Below are 14,558 nucleotides of genomic sequence, written 5' to 3'. Positions count from 1 at the left end.
TGGTGATGAAGGGACACAGTAAAGTGTGTATGATGACACAGCGGGCTTGTGGCAATGTAATGTGTGTCTGGTATGTGGTGGCTAACTAATGGGTGCTATTTTGTTTGTGGGGTGATGGTGGGGCAATTAAATTTTATAGTGGGGACTATTAATTTAAGATGGGGTGGTTTGGGCGCTATTAATTGAATGCGGGAATGAGTTTGAGGAGCATGAAGTCTATTTATTAAATGTAAATATGAATTATTTAATGGCAGTGATGGTTGCGGGAAATAGGTATATTTATTATACGTAAATGCTATAAATTTATTGCTGGGGCTGTCTGGAGGGAGGGAAATAGGTTTATTTATTAAATGGGAATACTATTACTTTAATGTTGGGGCTGGAGGAAGGCCTAAGTATTAATTGAGGGTCCTACTGATTTAACACCAGAGCTGGTTGGAATTTTCTAAATGTACCCATTTTTTTTTTTTACAAATAGGGTCCCCAATATTCCAGGATCCAGACAAGCCACAAACAAAGAAACCAGCAGCCACAGGTGGTGAAAGTGACAAGAACAGTTAGGACAGTCTGTCAAATGTTCTGAGTCTAGTGGGACAATCACGATTTTTGGTGACTGTTCTGCCCAATCTAAGGGGCAGATCAAGACTTTGTAATCTTTATATACACACTGCATTCTTTATATACTACACTATGGTGCTAGCTGTTCTTTGTGGCTGACTACACTAGTGTCTGGTCTCGCCTCTTTGATGGCTGGCAACACCCCCTCTGGTGGGCTCCTAGCGCTGCAGTCCCCCGGTGGGCCCTTCATGCCCCAGTCCGACACTAAAAGTAACTGACATACTGTACTTGCATGCTCATATACACATGTACATAGACATAGACAATATAAATGAGGCACACATTTGTGCAAAAAACAGGGACGGACAGTTCTTTGTTACAATTTTTACTCTTTACTCTTTCCATAACAATTTAATATCAGACAATGATCAGGTCACTCTTGCTAGTACTATGTAAAGTATGGTCACTTGTTATGTAGCAATGTACAGCCATCATGGCCTTACATTTTAAGGAATAGAGATTAAGCTCAGCCACCCATTTCTGAATGGCTTTAGTAAATCTATGTTAATGGTCAGATATTATTAGAGGGGAACAACTGCTCTGATGCTTACAAGTTAACTATCAATAGCAATTTGGACAAAATTATCAGTGTGTTTAAAAAGCTGTATTTTAAAATCCAACATGTTAAATCTGGAAGGTTTATGTGCGTTTGGAAGAAGACCAAATTATGTTGTGTTTATAGCTCTGCCAATATGTAATGAAATTCCCAGCATTGATAAAAGGCTGACTATTCCAGTCAGTTATGAACAGTTTTTTCAGGATTCATAATAAAACTTGATTTTAATATATTCTTTTCATCCCACCTTCATATAATTTGCTCATCTACATTACTATTTGCTGCACCTAATTGTACGCTGCATTTAAATATGACAGACAACAGAGTTTTCCTCTCAGTAATACATTCGTTCTGTTAAATGTGCTGAAATACAGACCAAAGGAGATAAAGACAGACAATTTGTCTCTCCTTTGCAATCATGAACAGCGTATGTGGTATAAAAGAATACCAGAATAATATTTAGCTTATAGTTAAAAAGGAAATAAAGAGAATACACTTAATTTTAAAAATTAACCCTTTCAATTCCACCTAACATAGAATCTACATGTGCTCTTCTCAACCAGATTTCCACCCATACAGATTCCATATGAGGTGCTACCCAAGCTATTGATAACACGCACACCAGATTGCACATGGAACTGACTGTATCAAAAGTAGAGATGGTCACTGACCCCCGTGTTTTGGTTTTGGATTCGGTTTTGGATCTGGATTACCGTCGTGTTTTGGTTTTGGTTTTGCAAAACCGCCATTGCGTGTTTTGGTTTTGGTTTTGTTTGGTTTTGTTTTGCTATTTTTTTGGAAAATCCATGTTTTTGGGCCTAAATTAACCCAATTTAGTGCTCCAACTGTTTTAGAGACAAGTAATCTAATTGTTGAGGTAATAAATCATCCAAAAAAACAGTTTAATTCTTCGTTGGTAGGCCTATTCTACACACAAAACAGATTGTCTTCCTCTCCATCTATGCATATTGGCAATGCAGCCATCGTCTTTGAATGTATATTACACCCTACACTTATAGTTAAATATGTAAAGAAATATAAAAAGCCAGTTTGGTTTCTGTCTCTCAAGGCCCCCCTCCACTTGTATAAAATACCAAAAAATTCAGCCATTATAGACTGTACAATATTAATTGACATGGAGAAAGACAGTTTGGTTTCTGTCTCTCTAGGCCCCCCTCCACTTGTATAAAATACCAAAAAATTCAGCCATTATAGACTGTACAATATTAATTGACATGGAGAAAGACAGTTTGGTTTCTGTCTCTCTAGGCCCCCCTCCACTTGTTTAAAATACCAAAAAATTCAGCCATTATAGACTGTACAATATTAATTGATATGGAGAAAGCCAGTTTGGTTTCTGTCTCTCTAGGCCCCCCTCCACTTGTATAAAATACCCAAAAATTCAGCCATTATAGACTGTACAATATTAATTGACATGGAGAAAGCCAGTTTGGTTTCTGTCTCTCTAGGCCCCCCTCCACTTGTATAAAATACCCAAAAATTAAGCCATTATAGACTGTACAATATTAATTGACATGGAGAAAGCCAGTTTGGTTTCTGTCTCTCTAGGCCCCCCTCCACTTGTATAAAATACCAAAAAATTCAGCCATTATAGACTGTACAATATTAATTGACATGGAGAAAGCCAGTTTGGTTTCTGTCTCTCTAGGCCCCCCTCCACTTGTATAAAATACCCAAAAATTAAGCCATTATAGACTGTACAATATTAATTGACATGAAGAAAGCCAGTTTGGTTTCTGTCTCTCTAGGCCCCCCTCCACTTGTATAAAATACCCAAAAATTCAGCCATTATAGACTGTACAATATTATGAAAAATGGACAAAGCCAGTTTAGGGTCACTCTGTCTATGACACCCTACCCTTAAGGATAAATTGCCCTAACAGCAGCCTTTCAAGATGGTATGTGATATGGAAATGCCACAAGTCACTTTCCTCTTTGGGGATAGATTGCACCCTACACCTACATAGAAAGTTTTAAAAAGATGTTATCGGCATCATCTTCAGTTTAATCCTCACCCTCATCAGTGTGTACGTCATCATCACAGACTATCAATTCATCGCTGCTTGAATCCGCCATTAGAGAACAGTCAGTGCTTGGATGTCTTGGATGGTGAAGGCCTTCCTCGTGGAAGATGTAGTTCATTTTTATAAACATCATTTTCTCCACATTTTTGGGAAGTAACCTTCTACGGCGATCACTGACTAAGTTCCCTGCTGTGCTGAACACTCGTTCAGAGTACACACTGGAGGGTGGGCAGCTTAGGTATTGCAAAGCAAGTTTGTACATGGGTTTCCAAATGGCCTGCTTTTCTTCCCAGTAAGGAAAGGGACTGTCTGACATTTCCATATCAATTACCTCTTGAAAGTAATCCTCCACCATCCTTTGCATGTTTATACTCATATTGGATGGAGTTATGGGCAAAGTGACACATTTTTTGGAAAAATCCTTCAAACCAGCCCAGATGTTAAATTGTTCTCGTCTGCCCCCTGTGTCTTCCCTGCTTCTTTTTTGGAAATTTAATTTTTTTACGAGCAACAGCTTGAGAAAGTGAAGGAGGACACGTCGTCAAGCCAAGGCCCAGTTCAGCGGCCAACTTGCTGAGCAATAGCTCCTTGCAAAAGTTCACATCTCGCTCATTTACAAGTAAAGACTCAATGTAGGTTTTAAACCTTGGATCAAGCACAGTGGCCAAAACGTACTAATCCGAGTTCAAGATCTTAATAACTCGAGGATCATTGTGAAGCGAATTAAGTACTTGATCGACAAGGCCTACTTTGCTGAATTGCTTGCTTTCAGCTCCTCCTTCATTTTCTCAAGCTGCTTTTCCAATAGTCTAATTAAAGGAATGACTTGGCTCAAACTAGCAGAGTCTGCACTCACCTCACATGTCACAACTTCAAATGGTTACAGCACCTTGCACAGCACTGAAAGGATTCCCCACTGTGCAAGAGTGAAATACATCCCCCCTCCTTTCCCAATGTCATGGCTTGTGCAATATGCTTGGATGGCTTTGCGCTGTTCCTCCATCCTCTGAAGCATGTACAGTGTGGAATTCCACCGAGTTACCACCTCTTGCTTAAGTTGGTGGCAGGGCAAGTTAAACTGCTCTTGGAGCTGCTGTAATCTCCTACATGCTGTGGCTGAATGCCTGAAATGGCCTGAAATTTTACGGGCCATCGAAAGCATCTCCTGCACCTCACGGTTATTTCGTAGGAAGCTCTGCACCACCAAGTTGATGGTGTGAGCAAAAGAGGGAATATGTTGGAAATCACCCAGCTGTAATGCTCGCACTATATTGTTGGCATTATCTGAAATGACATACCCTGGGGAGAGTCCGAGTGGTATAAGCCATGCATCAATCACATCTCTCAGTTTGCGTAACAAATTGTCAGCCGTATGCCTGTTAGTAAAGCCGGTGATACAAAGAGTGGCCTGCCTGTGACAAATGTTACATAGTGGTGTACATGCTGCTGCTGTTCCTGCTGGTGAAGGTGAATGACCAACCCAGTGGGCTGTCACAGTCATATAGTCTTTGGTTTGGCCACTTCCACTTGTCCACATATCTGTGGTTAAGTGAACAGTGGGCAGAATGGCATTTTTCAGCGCAATCTCTACATTTTTACACACTTTTTGGTATAGTTGTGGAATAGCTTTACGGGAGAAATGGTGTCGCGATGGAATTCTGTAACGCGGAAACAAAACCTCAATTAACTGTGAAAAACCAGCTGTGTTTATTGTGGAGATTGGACGCAGATCTAACACTAACATTGCAGCCATGGCGTCTGTGATTCGCTTGGCGACTGGGTGACTGCTGTCATATTTGCTTCCCCTCGCAAATGATTGTTTCACAGTTAATTGCTGAAATGTAGGACTGCTCATTTTATTAACCTGCCTCTGGGATGACGATTCACCCCCAGCAGCAGCAACAGCAGCAGCAGGACTAACGCTTTCTTCAGAGGAATCAATAATAGTGCCGGAGTCATCCAGCCTTAAGTGGGATGCCGGGCTAACTCCGAGCGCTACTGAGGATATTGATGAGGATGGTGTGGTGGGTGTATTTTGTAGCCGTCGGTATGTCGGTGAGCGGAGGGTCTTAGCTGATGAGGGAGTGCTTGTATTCTTTTGGGAAGAACTTTCAGCTTTTCCCAACACTTTGCCATGAACTCTCGTTAAATGGCGTAACATAGACGAGGTTCCAAGATGGTTAAGGTCCCTCCCTCGACTGACTGTGGCTTGACATACACTACAAATGGCTATACAATTGTTGTCTGGATTTGGGTAGAAATAATTCCACACATAAGAAGTGGATTTTTTTGTTTTATGCCCAGGCATGACAATGGCCTTTTTCTTGTCACGTGCCAGAACTGCTGCCACTGGTGCAGGACTTACACAAACAACCTCATCAACATCCTCATTAGCGCCCTCGTCGCCTACACAAATCTCCCCCTCATCCTCTTCTAATTCCAAAGTGGCATCCTCAATTTGGGTATCACCGGCTACACTCGGGCTATTAAGGGCAAGGCACACATCAGCAGAATGCTCATGATTAGACATCCCACTGTTGGATGGACTCTCCACAGGGATTGTTGTCATTTGTGAATCAGAGCAAATATTCTCCTGTAATGCCTCACTGTTATCTTGCAGCTCGGCTTTGACGCGTAACAGTAGTTGTGCACCAATTGTAGGCTGGGTAACTTTTTGGGATCTGCCACTAATAGCCAAAGGTGAAGGCCTCATTCTCTCTTTGCCACTGCGTGTGTAGAATGGCATGCTTGCAATTTTTTTTTTATCGTCACTTAACTTTTGCTCAGTTACACTTCTTTTTTGCTTCAATACAGTAAATTTTTTTGGGGTTTTTGTTTTTTGCACTAATTTGAAAACACTCTGTTGTTTGACATCGCCTTGGCCAGATGACGTACTGGGAACACTAACATCAGGACTGGTGACAGAACCTGGTTGCTTATTCAGATCATATGTGGACTGCTTTGAATCAATTCTGAGCGCAAACCACTGGGGAGTGCTAAAAATTATTTGGTAGATACTGCTGACAGATATGACTTTTGACAGCCAGAAATATTAATGCACAATTAGGGAGGACACCCCAAAAGCACTGAGGAGTGCTAAAAATTATTTGGTAGATACTGCTGACACAGCCAGAAATATTTATGCACATATATGGGGGACACCCCAAAAGCGCTGGGGAGTGCCAAATATTAAGAAAAAATAATAAACCTCTATCCTCCTCTCTGCACTAGCGATTTTGGTTAGAGCAATTGCTAGAACAATATTGTATTCTCTGTCCCTGCTCTAATTAGCCTATGACTACACCCTGCTCTCTCCCTCTGTCAAGTGGCGATGGATTGCTGTGGAGGCGTGTATTTATAAAGTTGAAGTATCGCGAGAACCGAGCCCCGAGATCCGACGACGTCACGATGACGTTCGGCCTCGATTTGGATTCGGAACGGGCGGGAGAGTACCGAGCTGCTCAGCTCGGTACTCGGATACCCAAAGTTCGGGTGGGTTCGGTTCTCGGAGAACCAGACCCGCCCATCTCTAATAAAAACATACTCCATCAAACCTACATAAAAAAATATCCTTTATGAAGCAGCCCTCCCTTCACCCCAATGCGAGTGGAGATGGGCACAAATTTCTTTATTAATAAGCAGATGGGGGGCCTCCTGTCAAATTGTGCCTTGATGACACAGTCAAGTCATAATAAAAATAATAATGATATAATAGTAGGAAAAATTGAAAAAATTTACAATATATAGCATCTTTTGGGGTGTGCAGATGCGTTGACACGCAAACGTAACAAACATTTATTTTCAAAATCAATTCAGATGTCACTGCCCCACACAAGATTACTTTCACTAGAAAAACTTATAAATTTTAAAATAAATACATTGTTTTTTTGATAATGCTGCTAATAGTCATACAGCAAAATCACAAAGTTTTTCTCTGAACGATATGTAACTTGGTCTATATACACTATATTAACCCCAATATAGCTATATTGTGCACAAAATTCTCCTTTATGTTTATGCAGACACAGTGATTTTTAAATTCTGTTTGTTTCTGAGCGCCGGACAACATTTTTCTTTTATTTGCACTTGCACATTGGTCCTATTTGTCCTTGGCTGCCGTTTCAAATGATATTATACACTTGTACACATTTCATTAATTTAAAGAAGCGCCCTTTTTTCCTTTCACTATATACATTATATAGTCTAGTTGACTGATCTCTACTGTTTAAAAATAATCACACAATTCTACTGCTTTCTATGTCCTTCTTTCACCCTGAACGCTATTTTCAGAGCAGAGCACTGCAGCTAACATTCTCCCTACCTGCTGCCTGTCCTAAACTGGCACTTGAGAAAACGAGGGTGGGCTATAATATATATATATATATATATATATATATATATATATATATATATATATATATATATTATCGATCCAAAACTCTCGCAAGTTTTGCAGCAAAATTGTTCGACCATCAAAATTGGCGCGCAAAGCCGCGTCATGCCTCTGTTTCACTAGAAATCCCAAAACTTGGATCAGTCGGATTTCTTTGAATCCAAACCGCTCATCTCTAATATTTATCCATTCCCACTGACTTATTTATATTTTGCATTTTTTTTATTGTAAGTTTTTGGGGATTGTAAATATTACTTTTGTAATTAGATCTTAAAACTTATCCTGCAATTGTTTTTTTACAGAGATTTGTATAAACAATACAGTTTCCATGTAAGTATATATTTATTAAAAGCTCTGCTAGATTTTCCTCGGTTTGGTGCAATTGTTAGCTCCTAAATCCTTGAAAACAAATCTGTATGTTAATGTTAAACTGCAATTTTTTCATGACTCCCTCTATAAACCAGTGAAGTGATCAAAATGGAAAACATGCATGAACAAATATTTCTGAAACCCTTCTAACGAGAATCCATAGTTACTTATGATTGGAAGGTTCAAAGCTGTGGATTGAATTTCAGCCTTAGCCAAGATGTATTCTTGTCAAGTGTCTAGGCCTGAAGCACCAAAGTAATATACAGTAATGTTACTAAAATAAACATCAATACGTAGACTGATGTCAGAAGCAGATGTGTGATGACATTTAATGGAGATAATTAAATCATCTTGTATGGTGAGGAACAGGTGGACAAGCCTGCATAGCTAATATTTTACATTGTTGAACTTTACTTAGCATGAATCTTTAAACTGAAAGCTAAATATAGATGGCTGACATATAGTAATATTTACTGATATTCATGAATTCACTCTTTCTAACATTTGAAGGCACAATAAGAAAAGGCTGCTACCTCGTGAGGTATGTAGTCCTCTGGTAATTTCTCCAACATTTCATCTGCCAGACGCTGAACGATTGTCTCTCTGGTCTCTCCTGCACCTCCTCCACTGTCCTTGGGCTGAATATTGACTATTGTACTTAGTGTCTCATTTGCCATGTTTGTCTGGTAGGTTATGTCTGCATTGGGATGTAACCCAAATACCTTAAACAAAACAAAGCAAAAACACACAAAAGATAAATCATCTGTCTAACTCCAAAACAAATACAACATTAGGCCAACAGACCTAGGAGGCTATCAATCAAATAGGGAAAAGCCCTAAATTAGATTGTCTGCCTATTTAACATGGATAGCTGCAGTACAAGTACCACTGCTGTCCTCCTATCACTATTTCCATCTAGAGATGGCAACAACCAGGACTTACCACCAGAAAAAAATGCTTTATTTGACCAATAAATTATAAATTCATTCATATATATTTTTCCATATTTTTTTTTCTTTCCTGAATCTGATACTGGAAGTCCCTGTCCAGGCCTAATTGTACCCAATTTAACAAATATATATTGTTTTTACTTTAGTAATGTTAAAATTGTTTGTCGTTTTTGTTTTGTTTGTTTGTTTTTTTTAACATCGTACTGACAGGTTTTGCTCCATTTTAGGTAAACAACCCCAGGGGTGGTTTGCCTAAAGTGATAAAATAATACAACAAAAACAAGAAATAATGATTATTATTATTATTATTATTATTGTTCATTTGTAAGCGGCCACAGCGCTCTACAGCACCGGACACTGGGGAAAACGGAACATACATAAAACAGGAACTTAGTGATAGACAAAATAACTGCAGACATTAAAACAAAGGGTAGAGAGTGTCCTGCCAATAAAACCACACACTCCAATGGGAAAGAAGTATAACATGCAAATTACATAATATAAGGTTAATTTACCTCAGGTGTGTCTACCAATGGCAGTTGCTCTATATACTGGATATATTCATCGACTGTTTTGCCTTTAGGAATTCCATAGCCTTTATAAAAGCAAAATTTGTCAGAAAACATGTGTTCTCCAAACCAGACTCTTGTAAATGTGTTAAGCAAGGTCTTGTCTAAATCATCAGTCACACGACCACCATACTGCACTTCTCCCAACATATAACGTAGGCAGCTCCAGTTCACTGGGCGTTTGGTGCCCACATCATCTAAATGGTTCTGCACAAACTGCACACTGGCAGCAAAATCTGCTTGGTTAAACTCGTAGGGGATGTTCCAACCTAAAGGACCAAACTTTCTTCTCTCCTACAAAAGCAAAAATAAGTGATGTGAATAGACATGACCAATTAAGGCCAAGGAATAATCCTTGTATCTGGAGTTGAGAGAAATATCAAGTTTCAATTATTTACTTCCAACACGAAAACAGTTATAAAATATTTATAATGTGCACAGTTATGAATCAATAAGTGAATATTGACAGATGCTTTTTACAGTGTACAGAGTCAAGTAGACAATTGCTTTATACTGCAACTGATACATGGTTAGAAATGTTGTTAATAAGCATCTTTAAGTCTGATCCCTTTCTTGCTGGTATTTTGGGGCTTATGATTGTGGCATTAATATGCAATGAGAGCTGTGCTCTGGTTAGAGAATGCAGGTAACTATAAAAATGTGTATTGATTTGTCTTGTCAATTAGGGCAAATCTTTATCTGTGGCTTAAAAACTCTAATTTACTTTCATGATGAAATGACAGGTCTACTGTAATCTTAATAAATACAACCATGACAATAAAGGGGAAAGGATGCAGGGATCAGTAGTTATATTGAAATGCTTTAGATCTCTCATATCCTTATTTTTTATTTCCTGATCTTTGACCTTGAGACTATCCTGTCAAACTACTCCCATATTTTGTTCATTAAAGACCTAACTATTTGTTTTACAAACTTTCATTCAAATATGCATAATCCAAGCATGTGTAACTGTTTTGTTCTGACTCTTTGCTGGAACTTCATTGGTTATATCCTATCTAGTCCAATATATGGGCTCCTTTAAAATGTGATGGTTCAGCTAAGGCAGAAACATTTATATGTCCATTTTGTACTGCTTACTTACTTTTCAGTGACTTTCCTCAGTGTGTGTTTCATGCATAAAGCACTAGGGAGGTGGTATAAAGTGTTGCGCTGGTCAGCATTGGTAGTCTTCTACCTATCATGCATTCTCTTATCACAGCAGTATTTGTAAATAGCAAATAGCAACATGGACATTTAGGAACAACAGCAACTCAGACATGAAGGGGAAGACCACGTAAAATCACAGAGCAGGGTCAACAAATGCTAAGATGCATGGTGCGAAAAAGTTGCTAACGCTCTGCTGATTCCATAGCTGAAGAGTTCTGAACTTCCACTGCATTAATGTAAGCACAAAAACTGTGCGACGGGAAGTTTCCATGGCCGAGCAGCTGCATGCAAGCTTTACATCACCAAGACCAATGTCAAGCTTTTGATGGAGTGGTGTAAAGCACATCAACATTGGACTGTGAAACAGTGGAAACGTGTTCTGTGGAGTAACGAATCACGCTTCTCTGTTTGGAAGTTAGATGGGTGAGTCTGGGTTTGGGGTATGCCAGGAGAACGTTACCTGCCTGACTGCATTATGTCAACTGTGAAGTTTGGTGGAGGAGGTATGGGGCTGTTTTACAGGATTTGGCGAGGTCCCTTATCGCTATTGAAGGGCAATCAATGCATCTGCATACTAAGTCATTTTGGACAATGCTATGCTTCCAACTTTGTGCCAACAGTTTGGGGAAGGCCCTTTTCTATTCTAACATGACTGTGCCCCAGTGCACAAAGCAAGGACTATAAAGACATGGCTTGATGAATTTGGTGTGGAAGAACTTGACTAGCCCACACAGAGCCCTGAACTCAACCCTATCGAACACCTTTGGGATGAACTGGAATGAAGATTGCTAGCCAGGCCTTCTCCATCCAACATCAGTGCCTGACCTCATAAATGCTCTACAGAATGAATGGGCACAAATTCCCACAGAAACACTCCATCTTCTGGAAAGCCTTCCAAGAAGAGTGGAAGCTGTTATCGCTGCAAAAGAGGAACCAACTCCATATTAAAGTATATGTATTTGAATACAATGTCATTACAGTCCCTGTAGGTGTAATGGTCAAGCATTCGAATACTTTTGTCCATATAGTGTATGTTATAGCAACACCTTCCAATACCTGTGCCTCTAAAAATATACTGCTCTCTACTCAGATTTTACCTGTACCCGTAGATGTCCTGTTCTTTTGTGGACATTCCATGCATGTATTTAGTACATACACTATAATAGGTGAATTACTGCCATACTTAGTCAGGAGCAGAAAACCATAATGGGTCAGAAAAAGAATGATGAGAGACTTGGAGAGAAAGAAAAAGTAACATTGTTGGAGTGCATGAGGCAGTGGTTACCTGCACTGTTGTATGGAGAAAAGCAACAGCATACAGCAGTGGTTTCCATTGTGGAACATTGGTTACATCCAGTAGTTCTTGAGAAACTCCACCATATGTTCTCTTTAATCCTGCCTTCACACCTGCCATCAGAAATATCACACAAGGGGAAGGCGTGAGAAATAAATATTTTCTAGGTTACCTAAATAGCAATACGTGATTCAGATAATCAGCAATTTATATTTAAAGACTGTCTTTTGAACAGTATTAATAATAGAATGTATAACTCTTTGGTGATTTTTTTATATCAGAGATGTTACGTTATCGGCAATAAAGCTGAAAGTTTGCAAGTTCAGAAATACTATATATTGCATTAAAATATACAGTAACAATTCAACAACTTAACATCTGCCCTAGAATTAATTACATTTAGCTGTAGTGTTTATCAATAGTGAGATATTTAAGTTGCTCAGAACAATTACAGAACATCTTGTCAGGCGCCGTCCGCACGGCCGCCTGTCTGCCTGACAGCGCGTCTGGTTGCTATGCAACCAGACGCATCACTTCCGGATCCCCCCTGCCAGCTGACACCTCGCTGTATGACGCGCCCCGTTGCTAGGCAACGGGACGCTATGAAGGATTCCCGGCGGCAGGTATGACAGCGCTGCAGCGCTGATTCTGATTGGGTCACCACACTATTTAAACCTCTTCCTGCCCTCTCACCAGTGCCAGAGTATCAGGTCTTCCTGTCTCCAGCGTTGTGTATCCCAGTTGCTGTATTGTTCCTGACATTCCTCGTGCTGCTTGTGACCCTTTTGACCCGGACCGTTTGACCACCCCTATCTGGATTCTGCCTTTGTACTTGCTCCCTGAAAGTTACCGACCCGGCTTGCCCCACCATTCTTCTGGATTTCCCTTTGTACCTCTTCTACCTGAACGTTGCTGACCCGGCCTGTCTGACACCTCCTTGTATCTCGCTGTGGACTCTAGGAAGGACCGCGACCTGCGTGTCCCTGCAGCGGAGTCCATACTTCCTTGCGGGGGTTCCTGGTGAATACCAGGGGCATGTTAGACTCCGCGCCTTCCTCTGAGTTGCGCCAACAACAGCAGGTACCCACTATCAGTCATACACCCACTATCAGTCGTGACACATCTACACCGGTATACATACAGTGCTCAAGTAGTGTTGGAGTAGCCCACTGCCTCAGTTAGGCCATTCTTCCCACCCATGGCCATTTCAGTAGCAGGTGGAGAGAAAGTACAGTGCAGAGGCAGCTCTGTACCTCCCCTCTATTGAGCGCAGTAAAGTTGCAGCTGTGTCGGGAAGAGGTCATAACTGGTACGGTCAGCGGTGAATAGAGCCATATATTCCACAATTAGAATGCTGAGAGCTCTTGGCACTTGGTGGTGTAGTGGTTATCGCCACTTCCTGACACTTCCCAAACAGAACATTGTGCTGAGAACCACAGAGAGTATTAGGGAGTGCTGGGTATATGTCATCATCGGAAATTTGGCAGTCTGCACTGTATAGTCACCACAAATATGGCAGGCTGCACTATATAATGGTCACTAAGAGGCTTTCTGTATTGTACAATGGTCACTAAAATTCCCTCTATTGTTTAGCAGTGACTAAAATGCTCTCTCTGTATTGTGTGTCAGTCACTTACACATATTCCAAATTGATCATTAGAATGATTTCCGTCTGGTATATGGGGTTCTTAAATCATCTCTGTATTATTCACTAGAATGCTCTTTATTGTTTACATAATACTAAAATGCTTTATGTGGTCAATAGAATTATCTCTGTATTGTATTCAGATCACTAGAATGCTTTGTGTATGGTATACTGATTACTAAAATAGGCTGTACCCTTTTACACAATATATCAATGTAAACAAAAATTATTACAACATATTACTTATTGTATAATCAAATCTATACTATATGAAATACATTCATTATTACTGTTATATTTCATGCACAACATAAACATGTTAAATATAAACATAACACATATTAACATTAATTATTTAATACCAAATTCAAATAAGAGCAACTATCATTCGAAGATAAAAGGCATTGTTTAGTCAATCCTTATTAACAATAAATGAACTACAGGGTGATTCAAAAGTCACAGTACACCCTTTTATTTCAAAAACTCTACAGGAATTGGGCAGATTGGCCGATTTCAAGATGGCGCCCATGTTTGGTACATACCGTAAAAGATAGACCACGTCACCCATACCTTACTGGAGTATTCAGGTTTCCCAATTTCCTGTAGAGTTTTTGAAATAAAAGGGTGTACTGCGACTTTTGAATCACCCTGTACAACTGAAGCCTTAGGAAACACTCACTATAGCACAGACTATGCAGAAAGCTACACATAATATTGGAATTTACCCCCCAAGGTCAGGTTTCTCCACACAAATGACTTTCTATATATGTAATAAGTAATGGCACTAGGTATAAAACAATAAAGTAATCACACACTGTTATGCAAAGGCAATTATACATCTAAAAGTGTCCTTTCCTCATTCAATAATAATTGCAATAATAATTGAACTGTGAGGACAATTGTCAAAAGACTGTTTTCTACTGTACTGCTCATGTTGGAAGTCTCTTAATTC

General features: G+C 39.8%; 1 protein-coding gene across 1 annotated transcript in view; it reads right to left on the bottom strand.

Annotated features, from left to right (window-relative positions):
• LOC142158677 (dynein axonemal heavy chain 5-like) overlaps positions 1 to 14,558 on the bottom strand; it is a 363,541-nt gene that overhangs the window by 76,295 nt on the left and 272,688 nt on the right. Inside the window, exons 70-72 of the mRNA XM_075212884.1 lie at positions 11,953 to 12,074; positions 9,447 to 9,794; positions 8,515 to 8,703 (exon numbers count right to left, since the gene is read on the bottom strand). Coding sequence (XP_075068985.1) covers positions 8,515 to 8,703; positions 9,447 to 9,794; positions 11,953 to 12,074 — 659 coding nt within the window. The remainder of the gene's footprint in view (positions 1 to 8,514; positions 8,704 to 9,446; positions 9,795 to 11,952; positions 12,075 to 14,558) is intronic.

This window comes from Mixophyes fleayi, chromosome 5 (genome assembly GCF_038048845.1).
Source record: "Mixophyes fleayi isolate aMixFle1 chromosome 5, aMixFle1.hap1, whole genome shotgun sequence".
NCBI lineage: Eukaryota > Metazoa > Chordata > Amphibia > Anura > Limnodynastidae > Mixophyes > Mixophyes fleayi.
Note: the sequence above shows the minus strand (reverse complement) of the source record. Positions and strands in the feature narration are given on the sequence as shown.